General features: G+C 45.0%; 1 protein-coding gene across 2 annotated transcripts in view; it reads left to right on the plus strand.

Moving 5' to 3' along the window:
* Nucleotides 1-14,011, plus strand: part of SLC5A2 (solute carrier family 5 member 2) — a 144,416-nt gene that overhangs the window by 43,028 nt on the left and 87,377 nt on the right. For both annotated transcript variants that reach the window (XM_030209692.1, XM_030209693.1), the window contains exons 4-5: nucleotides 2,718-2,777; nucleotides 2,873-2,977. In XM_030209692.1, the coding sequence (XP_030065552.1) occupies nucleotides 2,718-2,777; nucleotides 2,873-2,977 (165 nt within the window). The remainder of the gene's footprint in view (nucleotides 1-2,717; nucleotides 2,778-2,872; nucleotides 2,978-14,011) is intronic.

Consider the following 14,011-nt stretch of genomic DNA (forward strand, 5'->3'; position numbering starts at 1 on the left):
TTCTAACCCTTCGGCAATGTCACTCACAAATATATTGAACAGAATCGGCCCCAGCACCGATCCTTGAGGCACACCACTACTTACCTTTCGTTCCTCCGAGCGAATTCCATTCACCACCACCCTCTGGCGTCCAAGGACAGATCCCTGGGGAACGCCAACAGATAGGTGGATGGGTGTGGAGGAAGATCCATGAGAGTGAACTCTGAAGGTGCGGTGGGAGAGATAGGAGGAGAACCAGGAGAGGACAGAGCCCTGGAACCCAAATGAGGACAGTGTGGCAAGAAGTAAATCATGATTGACAGTGTCAAAAGCGGCAGATAGATCGTGGAGGATGAGGATGGAGTAGTGGCCTCTGGATTTGGCAAGGAACAGGTCATTACAGACTTTAGAGAGTGCTATTTCTGTCGAGTGTAGAGGGCGAAAACCGGATTGAAGTGGATCAAGGATGGCATGAGAGGAGAGAAAATCAAGGCAGCAGCTGTGGACTGCACGCTCAAGTATTTTGGAGAGGAAGGGTAGTAGGGAGATGGGTCGGTAGTCGGAGGGACAGGTAGGGTCAAGTGATGGTTTTTTGAGGAGAGGTGTGACTACGGCGTGCTTGAAGGTTTCAGGGACAGTTGCAGTGGAGAGAGAGAGGTTGAGGATATGACAGATGGAGGAGGTGACAGTAGGAGAGATGGTGTTAAGTAAGTTGGTGGGGATGGGGTCAGAGGAACAGGTGGTGCATTTCGAGGAGGAAAGAAGGCGAGCGGTTTCCTCTTCGGTGATGTCAGGAAAGGAGGAGAAGGAGGTCTGGGTTTGTTGGTTGGAGAGGGTTGAAGGGTGAAGAGGAGGAGGAGATGGCTTGGTAGTGAACTCAAGGTTGATCTTTTGCACCTTGTCGCGGAAGTAATCGGCCAGTGATTGAGGAGAGAGCGAGGGGGATACTTCTATTTCCAGTATCCATGATAATTGTAAGCCACATTGAGCCTGCAAAGAGGTGGGATAACGTGGGATACAAATGCAATAAAATAAATAAATACATAAATAAATAAATAAATAAATAAATAAATAATATAACCTGTTAGCCGCTATGTGCTAACCCTCTAATTTTAAAAAAGTTGACAAAAATTGTCCACATAATTTAATTGAATAACAAGTCAATTAGCACCAATAACTGGCATTTTAACAAGCAATTATTGGCAATAATTAGATTGAAATGGCATTTGTGTGCAATCGAAAAGGGGGTGTGGAAATGGAAGGGGTATGGGCATAACAGGGCCGTTTCTAAAATTAATGCATGTTACAGGGATACATGCCTAATGTAGGCACGTACATTTGCACCATGTTTCAGTTGTTGCAAATGGCCCTGCCTAAAGTAAGTTGCAATTCATGGGTGTAAGCACTATTATATAAACCACACCTAACATTAAGCGTGGCTTATAGAGTAGCACTTTTTTCAGTCCCAAATGTTTTGGCGCCATATATAGAATCTAGCCCTAAGTGCTTAACTGGTTAAGTGCTATTTCACTCACCAGAAGCCGTTCCTGGCTGGTTAAATAGTGCTGAATATCAGGGGGACTATGCCCTCCCACAGGCATCAGTGATTAACAACTCAGCCCAATCAGGGTAAGAAACAGTTTATCAAATAAAAACCTTTAAAATTCAACAAAAACCAGTGCAATTTTAAAGAAGGGCCCTTCTAAAATAAGGTCTGATGTTTTTGACACTAGGATTTTCTTTTATATTTCTCAAAGTAAAAGACCCTTTTAAGTATATTTTCTTAGGGGTCAATATTCAGTCGGCAGCGGTGAATGTTTTGCTGATTGCTGCCAGAATTCAGAACTTCAGAGGTTATGGATTAGCACTTAAAGATAGGACTGTAATTGATGTGGTCCCATTTATACGGTTACCATGGCCGATTACGTGCTGAATATCAGCACTTAACTGACCAACTGCTGACTCCACCCCCTGGAATGCTCCCAAAACAGCTGATTTTCATTTAGTCACTAACCGCTAATTTTCAGCGGTGATAACAGGTAAAGTGCCACTGAAAATTAGCAGATAGCCCCATACAAGTGATTTAACCAATCAGCGGCTGGTTAAATTCTTTTGAATATTGACCAGTTAATTTTTAGTTGATCTTTAAAAAAATAGTTTTGCAGTTGAAGATATATTTGTGGTGATACTTTTTGGAAATTCTTCTTTGCGAGTGCCTTCTGGTTTTTTGTTTTCTTGTGGTTCCGTCTTTTTCCTGATAATATGTCTCTTTGCTCCCACAACAGATGTCCAGTTAGTTGGAAACTGTCCTTACATGCCCCTAATGCAGGTGATAGCACTGAAACATGTTGGACCTGGATTGGCCACTGTCGGTGACAGGATGCTGGGCTAGATGGACCTTTGGTCTTTCCCAGTATGGCACTACTTATGTACTTATGACCTTGATTAATTTGTGAATCTGGAAGAATAGTAGCTTTTTTTTCTGGCTTATTCTCCATTAGTCTGCTGATGTGACAATTAGAGTTTGGGGTTGTTGTTTTTTTTTTTTTAATTAACAGCACATGTTATCTGCAGCAGGTCCCATAGGAATAAAATAGAGATAACATGTGCTAATCATTAGTATAACACCCCCTTGGATTTTGTTTGATTTAATTGTGTTTGAACTCAGTGATTCTAGACATGCGTGACATTCCATTATAGTTGCTGCTGTTAACCTCTTATCTCCCTCTCTCATCCAGGCTCTTTTTGTGGTCCTCCTCTTAGGGTGGGTGTTTGTTCCAGTGTACCTCACTGCTGGGGTAAGAAGAATGAGTCTGGATAACAGGGATTGAATTTTTAACCATTAAATCCCACAACCCTTTTTTTCAATGGTATTTGTCTTTTTCTGCTCCAGGTCATTACCATGCCCCAGTACCTGAAGAAACGCTTTGGAGGAAGCCGGATCCGCTTCTATCTGACAATCCTCTCACTTTTCCTGTACATCTTCACTAAAATCTCTGTATGGAAATTATTTTTATTACTGTGCAATTTCAGATTCTCCCAGCAGGAGGCACTACAGAGAATCTTAGGAATCTTAAAGGTTTTATAAAAATGATAGGGAATAATGTAAGCATATTGGCAGTCAGAAAGTGTTCACAGTCCTGATGAGTAACTGTACAGTAGGGTTGATGTTAGAACACTATACTAAATCAGTGGTTCTCAGCCTAATCCACAGGACTGACCAACCTGCTGGGTTCTCAGGATATCCACAATGAATATCAATTTTCATGGACTGTCTCCATTACATGCAAATCTACCTCTTACAAATGTGTTGTGGATATCCTGCAAACCTGACTGTCTTGGTGTATCTTGAGGACCGGGTTGAGAATCACCAATCCACTGCTGAGCTAGGTGTACATACAAATTGACATTTCTTTCTCTATATATCTTCTTTTGTGCACAGTACTACTTCATCCTCTATACTGTACTACTCACAGGTTTTTGGAGTCCAAATGCATAACCCTGCATTTTTTAGCACTAAATCTTAGCTAACAAATTCTAGTTCATTTTTGAGCTATAAAGAGAGAAAGAGAAATCAGTCAGTATATATGGATATAATGCTCTGAGCTCAGCTCTGATCAACTGCTCACATAATAGCTGGAGTTATTGCAGTGATATGTTTACTCATATTTCCCTTTCAGGACCAGGCTTAGTGGCTGAGAATGATGTGCATCTTCATTATTATTTCATAAGATTCATTTTTCTAATTCAAGATAATAAATGGCATGCATCTATGTTGGTATTTAATGCAACAGTATAGGGACAAAAATATCTACAGATCCTCCAAACATTAAAATATATGAGTAATTTTCTTTGGAAGAACTAAAGTAACATAATGGAAGATGACAGAAAAAGACCAATTAGAACATGAAGTCTACCCAATTGCTCCTATTCACTCTGCCAAAGATATATTACTAGCTGCCGGCCATAGAGTGTAACTACTTATAGGATTTCACTCTTCGTCCAAGACTGTTTTTGTCATCTTCTTCCATGACAGTCTAGGGGTATGCAGGGGGAAATATGAACTTTGTTTTTTTTTTTTAGTTTCTACTTCATTTTGTTTTATTACATTTTGTGCATGCTATTTCATTTTACTGAAATGATATAGTAAACCTTATTTTAGAAGTATCCCCATGTGTAAATAGTGACTTTTAAAAATGTAGGTTGAGTCTTCCGGTATGCCGGGGAGCTAGGGGGCTGTATGTGGCTCCTGCTCACCTCTTAAAATCTGACTGATTAATTGGGTGGTCCAGGCTTTTTTGAGGCTAAATTCAGCACCTGGAGGTATGCAGGGGCAACGGAGGTGATTTGGGAGGTGCTTGAATTATACCCCCTAAGATTCCCAAACTGCCGTGGGAGAAAAACAAACCAGACTCACCCAAGATGGCGTCTCAGCTGGTTGAGCCTGTGGTCTCGTTCTCAGGAAATTTGGCTAAAGAAATATTGGTGTTGGTAGCCACAACCCTAGAAGACAAATTAAACAAGTCGCACAATGCATTAGAGGAAATCAGAGAGTGCCTTGATTCTTATGCTTGGCTCCTCGATGAAACTGAGGTCCGCATATCTGCACAGGAAGACCATGTGGCGCACCTGGAGAAGCAGATGACACAGCTCCATGTAGATAATGTGCAGCTCTCTGAGTGAGTGGAAGACCACAAAAAGTGCGCTCACAGGAAAAACATGAGGTTAGTGGGGCTGCCAGGGGAGGTGAGAGACACTGAATTGTGCAAGTTATTTGATTCCTGGCTCCCAGAACGTTTGTCTATGACCAATGCACATTCACCCATTGTCTGAATGGGCCATCGCCTAGGTCAGATAAAAGATAGATCCCTGAGACTAAGGCCTGTGATCACAAAATACCTTAATTGGGCAGATAAAGAGAGCATAAAGTGAAACCTATAGGAGGCATGGTGAGCTGGAATAGCAGGGACATAAACTGTTGCTGTTCAATGATTATTCAGCCCAGGTTGCACAGAGCCAGAAGAGGATGGCACAGGTCTGCGCTGAATTGCACAATCACTAGATTGCCTTCCCAGTGTCCTATACTGCTAAACTGAGGGTTCTCCATGAAGGCAAGGTGTTCTTCTTTAAATCTGCAGAGGAAGCCATGCAGGTTGGGTCTAATCTGGCTCCCATCTACAGCAGAGAGATTGTGAGTGCCTGGAGTCTGTTATCCCCCCTGAGGTTGGGTGCTGCAAGCTCTCACCTTTGCACAAGTTTGGGTCTGTCATTGTGTTCTGCATCTGTATCTTGTTGGCCCTGGTGGAGCATGGTTCTCAGTGTCTTTGGTGTGTCAGTTTGGTGTGTTATTTAACTGCAGTTGCTTGTTGCTTCCACGAGACTACATGTGCTCCTAGCTGAGTCTGGGCCCATGATAAACTCTGCCTTCGATTGGGGCAGGGTCTTCTGGCCACTGGCAGTACAGGACAAGGCATACAGAATTCCCACTAGATGAGAACCTTAAGTTTTCAGGGGGTGGTATGGGGTTGAGGGTCAAAGGATGGGGGAATGGGGAGACGGGGTTTTGGGACTGGGGCAAGTCAGACCATGGGAAGTTGTTGGATGATCTGTTCTTTTCTTTTGTACTGAGCCTGTGTGTATGTGCTTTGGGGGACTGTGTACAGTGTGGAAGGATGAATGTTTTTCATTGATTTGGGATCTCTGGGGAGGCTGGGATCCAGGGTCGACGGTTATTAACAGCAGTTTATTTCATCATTTCTATGTTGGTAACATGTCACAGGGGTAAGGTTTGTCTCCTGGAATGTGGGCGGCATAACATCACTGATCAAACATTCTAAAATCCTCACCGCTTTAAACTGCCTGAATGCGGACCTGGCCTACATATAGGAGATAAAGCTCTCCAAGGTAGAACATCTTAAGCTTAGGCACTTCTGGGTGGGGGCCCAAAGAGCTTATGCCCATGCCCCTACTGAGGCTCATAAGGATTATTACTTGGCCACCCAGGCAGCCCTTAATTCGCTCCTTCATTCTAGAGCACAGAGGATGACAGTAGGGTATAAATATCATTACTATCGTTTTGGTAACAAGTTGGGTAAACTATTGGCAAATTTACATAAAACCTGGAGACACCGTCCCGCTGTCCTCTCACTTAAGAAACCTAATGGGAACCTGACTTTCTCGCATGGCGGAGATCACTCATACTTTGATGAAGCATTTTGAGGATATGTATAAGGCATGAGAAGAGTGTTCCCCAGACCAAACAGCTGATTATCTGAAACAATCATGCAAGGTGGGGCTATTTGATAAGACCATTTGTGAACAGTATGCTATCAACTTGAGAGTAACAACTAAGTATCTCATATCCACAGCACTGCTTACTAAGAATACAAGATGAGTATTCTTTATTTGAAGCACCAAAACAGGACACACTGTTGATCTCTCTAAAGTCCACACAGAACCTGGTACTTCTGTCGGGCTTATGTACTAATACAATGGGGCTAGCCTACTCGTTGGTACACTCTTTGATTATCCCCAATTGTAACATCTCCCGTACCTCCCACTCTACTACTTCTACTACTACTTAACATTTATAAAGCGCTACCAGGGTTACGCAGCACTGTACAATTTAACACAGAGGACAGTCCCTGCTCAAAGGAGCTTACAATCTAAAGGACAAAAAATTGCAGTCAATCAAATTGGGGCAGTCTAGATTTCCTGAATAGATGAATAATGGTTAGGTGCCGAAAGCGACATTGAAGAGGTGGGCTTTGAGCAAGGATTTGAAGATGGGCAGGGAGGGGGCTTGGCGTATGGGCTCAGGGAGTTTATTCCAAGCATAGGGTGAGGCGAGGCAGAAAGGGCGGAGCCTGGAGTTGGCAGTGGTGGAGAAGGGTACTGAGAGGAGGGATTTGTCCTGTGAGCAGAGGTTACGGGTAGGAGCGTAAGGGGAGATGAGGGTAGAGAGGTAATGAGGGGCTGCAGATTGAGTGCATTTGTAGGTTAATAAGAGAAGCTTGAATTGTATGCAGTACCTGATCGGAAGCCAGTGAAGTGACTTGAGGAGAGGGGTGATATGAGCATATTGGTCTAGGCAGAAGATAAGATGCGCAGCAGAGTTCTGAACGGATTGAAGGGGGGATAGATGGTTAAGTGGGATGCCAGTGAGGAGTAGGTTGCAGTAGTCAAGGCGAGAGGTAATGAGAGAGTGGATGAGAGTACGGGTGGTGTGCTCAGAGAGGAAAGGGCGAATTTTGCTGATGTTATAGAGAAAGAAGCGACAGGTCTTGGCTGTCTGCTGGATATGCACAGAGAAGGAGAGGGAGGAGTCGAAGATGACTCCGAGGTTGCGGGCAGATGAGATGGGGAGGATGAGGGTGTTGTCGACTGAAATAGAGTGGAGGGAGAGGAGAAGTGGGTTTTGGTGGAAAGACAATGAGTTCGGTCTTCCTTTTTGGCCTGGGGCAAGCGATACGGCTTCTGCCTTATGCTCTTGCCAGGTTGGGTTATCATACGATGGGTCCAAATTTGGGTACGACCCAGCAATGAAAAAAAGACATTCTGGAACCTGTGAACTAAAGCTTGCATTTGCAGTTTTTGGAAGGGCTGGAGCTATTCTCTGATCTTAATGGAATGCTCCTCCCTCACCTTCCCTGGGTCTGGTCCCAAATCCTTAGCTTCCTCATTGATTACATTCACTGTTAACCCTTCCCTTTCCACCTAGGGTTTCAACAGGTTGACGTGGTAAATCTGAGTTTTTCCCCTACCTTGGTTAACCTCATACGTCCAGGGGCCTAATTGTCGGGATATTAGAAAGGGACCTTTCCATTGTGCCAATAACTTGTTGGCTGAATTGAGAAGGAGTACCAGAGGTGGGAAGCTGTACCAGAACTTTATCGCATGCTTTAAACTCCCTTTCCCATGCCTTCTTGTCATAATACCCTTTCTGTTTTTGATGGGCTTGGATTAGGTTGTCTTTAGCTATCCCCCTTACCTGTATCTATTTTTCCCTCAACTCCTGCACATATTCAGGTACTGATGTTATCTCATGGTCTTTCCCTACCCAGGCATCCTTAACCATGCCCAGCAAGTTCCTGGGCTATCACCCAGGAATCAATTCAAAGGGGGAGAACCCCACCAATGCCTGAGACACCTCCCAATATGCAAACAAAACACTTTTTAATCATATTGACAAAGGTCTGGTTAAAACGTTCCACCAGACCATCTGTTTGAGGATGGTAAGCGGCTGTTCATATGTGCCTTATATTGAACAGCTGGAAGATTCCTGTCAAGGTCTGGTACAGAAAATTTCCCCCCCCCCCCCCACATCGGTCAACACTTCCCTTGGGAACCCCAGCCGACAGACAATTTCTGATATCTCTCATCCTATCCTATCAGAATGGCTGATGGATATCGGGTATCATAGTCCACCATCACCAAAATAAACTGATACCCCCTTTTAGTGCAGTCCAGTAGTCCTACAATGCCCACCCCCACCCTATCAAGGCGTTGCTCCATGATTGGAAAGGGCATTGCTTTTTTTGTGCCGGTACCAGCATCTTTTTAACCTCCTGAGTCCTGTTTCCTCTCACTGTCCCCATTTCCTCTCACTGCCTTTGAACCTATGTGTTTGTGGAGGCCCTGTTGGTACTACCCCTCTGATGCATACATGACGTGTCAAAGAAGGCAGAACTAACGGCCTTCCTGAGCACATGGCATTGTGCACAAAGGCTCATCAGCGCTGGTGCCGGGCCTTGTACTGGCTGATTACTGCCAGGGCCTGGACTCTCAAGCAAGCAGGAAGGCAGCTGGAGAACGATGAAGGAGAGGGCAGGGGGAGAGGAGAATTGCTGGACATGGATAGCAGGGGAGGACGGGGAGAGGAGAATCACTGGACATGGATGGCATGGGATGACAGGGGGAGAGAAGAATTACTGGACATGGATGGGAGGAGAGAACAGGAGGCAGAGGAGAATTGCTGGACATGGATGGGAACGGAGGAGAGGGGAGGGCAGGGGACAGAGGAGAATCTCTGGATATGGATGAGAGGGGAAAGCAGGGGAGAGAGGGAAATGCTGGACATAGATGGAGAGGAGGACAAGGAAGAGAGGACTAGAGAATTGCTGGACATGAATGGCAGGGGAGGACAGGGAGAGGAGAATCACTGGACATGGATGGCAGGGGAGGACGGGGGAGAGGAGAATTGCTGGACATGGATGGCAGGAGATGACGGGGAGAGAGGAGAATCACTGGGCATGGATGGGAGGGGAGAACAGGAGGCAGAGGAGAATCACTGGACATGGATGGGAGGGGAGGGCAGAGGAGAGAGGAGAATCTCTGGATATGGATGAGAGGGGAGGGCAGGGGAGAAATGCTGGACATGGATGGAGAGGAGAGAAGAGAAAAGAAAGAAGAAGATGCACATGGATGGAGATGAGGGAAAGGTAAGAGAGGCGAAAAACTGCACATGGATGGAGAAAATAGGGAAAGAGAAAAATTGCTGGACATGGATGAATGGAGAGGTGGGAAGGAGAGAGAGGAGAAATGCTGTACACGGATGAAGAAGAGAGCAGGAGAGAGAGAGAGGAGAATTGCTGGACATGGATGGATGGAGGGATGGGCAGGGGAGAGAGGAGAAATGCTGGACGGATGGATGGGAGGGAAGACAGAAGAAGGAGATGCACATAGATGGAGGGGAAGACAGAAGAAGGAGATGCACATAGATGGAGGGGAAGGGGATAGAGGAGAAATTCTGAACATGGATGGAGGGGAGGGGAGACAGAGGGAGGAGATGCATATGGATGGAGGGGAGGGGAGAGAGGAGAAATTCTGGACATGGATGGAGGGGAGGGGAGAGAGTTGCTGGATATAGATACAAGGGAGGGAAGTGAGATGGACGGATGGAGGGGAGGAGAGAGTGAAGAAATGGTGGACATGTATGGAAAGGGAGAGAGAGGAGAAATGCTGGACATGGATTGAGGGGAGGGGAAAAATGCTGGACATGGATGCAAGGGATGTGAGAAAGGAGAAATGCTGGACATGGATGGAGAGGAGAGAAGAGAAAAGAAAGAAGAAGATGCACATGGATGGAGATGAGGGAAAGGTAAGAGAGGCGAAAAACTGCACATGGATGGAGAAAATAGGCAAAAACTGGATCCACGCTATACTTCCTCCAGTCAATTCTGTGGAGAACCCAGCTTTTACTTATGGATGTAGGACAAGAAATGAAGAAGAAAGGAGGAAGTAAAGAAATAAATGGACAGGTAGCCCTGGAAATGGAGTTAAGAGAACAGATAGCAGCAGAATCAGAGACTGGGACCAACATGATGAGAAAAACAAAGTCACCAGACAACAAAGGTAGGAAAAATAATATTATTTTTATTTTAGTGTTTGGAATATGCTGTCTTATTTTGCACTGTATAGGAGGTTTTTTCCTGTTTTCCTGGTATTATGCTACATGCAGACTCTGGTTTCTTAGGATTTCAGGTTAATTTTTGAAGAATTTGAAGAGGGGCTATCTCTGTTCTCCATGTGTTACTGCAAGGCCAAGTGTCTGATTAGGGATCTGTTTGTTAGGTCTGAGATTTTTTAAAGATATTGTGTTTCATATTTGGTAAGACTGTTCTCCTAATTCTTGGTCTGTGTGCTAATTTGGTTTGTGTCATTTTGGGTATGCTGGAGCTGTAACCGAAATATTTTCAATGATGCCTGTTTATATGCATCAAGGCTGGTAAAAGGGGTGTGGCTACCATAGGGGTGAAGCCATAGACCATGACCCCGCCCCTAAGGTTATCCATAATGAGTACCGATACCTTTTTCCTACAAAAAAAGCACTAGGTAAGGGTATTAGGGACACTTTCTCTGGTAGCTTCTGTGATACTTTCTGGCATTCTGAGCAAGAGCAACAATACTCCCTTAGCTTCCTATGAATGCCGGGCCAAAAAGAACAGGTCAGTAGCCGGTCCATCATTCCTGCCTCAGCGAGGTGCCCTGCAAGGGGATGGGAATGAGCTAATACCAGCAGAGACTTTCTAAAAATCTCTGGCACCATAACTTGCCTCTGTTCCTTCCCCTGTACTCCTGTATTTAGTTGGTATAACAAATTGTTACATTTTTTATAAGTGGGATATCGGTTCCTCTTCTTAGGCTGCTGGCTCTCCATTTTATCCCAATATGCCTGTAAGTTGGGGCCCTTTCTTTGCTCCAGGGGAATCTGAAGGAACCTCTTCATTTCTTCTCCCCCAATTGCCTCCACCTGTCCTGAAGGGACTAAGCCCTTCCACTTCTCCGCCCTCCTCTGAGACCAGGACTTCCGAGATTTTCCTGGATCACCTATCACTCCAGGCCCCACAAAGGGAAAGATGTATCCTAATCAAAATGAACCTCACGGGGATAATCCCTTGAGCAAGTGGATGCCTAACCCTTCTTCTGGATCAGTGCTTCCTGCATTTCTTCCGAGTCTCTGCCTAAAATCAAGGGAAAAGGTAATCAATCCACCTGTAATAGAAAAATCTTTCCTTTCCAGACCAGATCTGTTTCATGGGTGGGTTCCTGTCTAATATGCCCATGTACACAATGGACCTGTATGGAACCTGTATAGCTTTCTCCAATCCCTCCTAGCCAGGGGTCCTAATACAAGGGATTGATTACTGACGATGTCCAGGAGAGCTATTAGGTTTAACCCCACCACCCTTACTCCTCGCTTTAAGGACTGTTCCCCCTCCCTCCTTCTGGATGACAAGATCTTGCAGACCCTGAGAAAGAGCAATCCATCAAGGAAACTCTCATTTAAAATGTCCTATCTGTCCACAACTAAAGCATCTTAATGGGGATCTAGCCTCTGGTCGAGGGGCAGCCCCTGTGTTCTCCCCACCCCTTCTCCCTGTTTTACTCAAATATGCCCCATATCTTCCCTAAGCTGGTTTCTTCCTCTCTTCTTTAACTATGCTGAGGGGTTCCCAGGGCCTCCTTAGCAAGAATTCCTGTCTGGCTGGTACCTCCCCTCTTCCACTCCTGATTCCCTCAGCCTCTAAATAATGTTAAATTTATGGCCTCCCCTATACTCTAGGGTTCCTGTTGAACAACCCATATCCTGGCAGCAGGAGGTAAAATGTTCAGAAATTATTCCAGAACCACTAGGCTGACTATAGCCTTTGAATGCTGTTGTTCTGGCTCCAACCAACGGGTGGCTAGGTCCAGGAGATTCTGCACCACCACATGGGGCCGTTCTCCCTTTTTAAACTCCCTCTTCCTGAAGTTCCTCCAGTACTGCTCTGGAGAGAGTCCCAAGTGATCCTGTATGACTACTCATACTTGTTTATAGTCTAACGCCTGATCTGTATCCAATGCCCATTAGGCAGCCTGGGCTTCTCCTGTCAAACACAGAGCCAGCCTGATAGTCCATTATTCCATAGGCCATCCGGCCACAGTAGCTATCCTTTCAATTGTAGTTAAAAATGCTTCTGGGTCATCCCCTGGTTTCAGCTTAGTTAAGGTCAAACCTTTGACCACTCCAGGGGGATTGTCCTTTGAGTCCCACCAGCCTGGCCCACCTCTGAGTCTGATCGGGTTATGGTCTTTTGGAGTCCATCGGCCAGTTGCTGCAACTCATTGCACCCCCATTAACTGTAACACGGGCTGCTGTTGCTGCCACTGAAGTTCAATGACTTGTGAAAATTGCCTCTTCATGGCCTCTTCTTGGGTTTGTATCTGCTCAGACATCCATTTTAAAGCTGCTTCCGATGCTATCCCCCTATAGAAGACAAAACACAAGCCCAAGTGTGGATCACTTAAACTCTAGGAAATCCTCAAGCACACTTTTACCCCCCAAAGTACCCTTTATCTGATTGGGCTGGTGAGGAACACTTTCCCAGAAGGAACATATATCTAGGTGCAGTTTCTTCTTTAACGGCTTCAGCCAGACCACACTACTGCTATCAAACATGAATAATGTATCATTTACTGAAAAGTAATAGGTGAATATCCTGTATCTACAACAGTGCAATTCCAGTATACAGTAGTCAAAGCACTGCTTACTAGCTAACTATCCAGACAACAACCATTTAACTTATAAAGTCAGATCACACTCACCGTCCTCTGCTAAAGAGTCCTGCCTAAGGGTCCCCTTTCCTCTCAGGGTGAGGTTTATCTTCTCAAACGTTTTCTTGTTCACAATTCGGGGCAAGGCCCAGAGGGTCCCAACAGTCCTCCCCTGACCCTGGCCCTTTTGGTTGAAGCCTCAGAGTCTTATTTCAGACTTCAGAGCTTCTGATATTATTCATCCATGCAAATCCAATGCAAATGAACTAAGTCCATTCAAACTCTCTGCTGTACGGCTTTTTGTCCTCTGTCTTCTCTCAGATATAGTTCCACTAACTTCCAGAGAGTTAGTTCCCCCTTGCCACCACCCACATAGTCTCCTCTACCTGACTACTACCACCCCCAGCAAGGCTTTGGGATTCACCCTAAGTATAATAGTGAGGACTAAACCCAAGTTGTCTTTTTGTAGGGACTTAGCACTATGACTCTTGGTTTAGAAGATCTGTTTTCTAGTAATAGGATCTATATGCTGTGATAATGTCAGAAATGAACTTTCTATATTTGATTTCCTAACTTATGTTATAATTTACTCTATCACTCAGGAACTTCAATGCAATACCACTTTGTATTCTACTTTACTATGTATGCATGGTATGCACCTTAATACAATACCATTAGTAATTCTCTATCTGGACATGGCAATCACCATTACAGCATAATGTAAGCCACATTGAGCCTGCAAATTGGTGGGAAAATGGGGGATACAAATGCTACAAATAATCAGGGCTTTTTTTGAGGGGGTACTTGGGGGTACTGAGTACCAGCACCTTTCTCATTGTCTGTTAAAATTGACCCATGAAACCCAAGTTTTAATGATAGAGCTCAGACTCTACACACCAATTCTGTCTTGTCATGGATTCTGTGACTGGTTGCAGGGGGCCTGGCTATTATAGGGTGGGTCCCCCAGTGATCACCCCACTCCTGAAGGGTGGCCTAG

Source organism: Microcaecilia unicolor, chromosome 7 (assembly GCF_901765095.1).
Source record: "Microcaecilia unicolor chromosome 7, aMicUni1.1, whole genome shotgun sequence".
Lineage (NCBI taxonomy): Eukaryota > Metazoa > Chordata > Amphibia > Gymnophiona > Siphonopidae > Microcaecilia > Microcaecilia unicolor.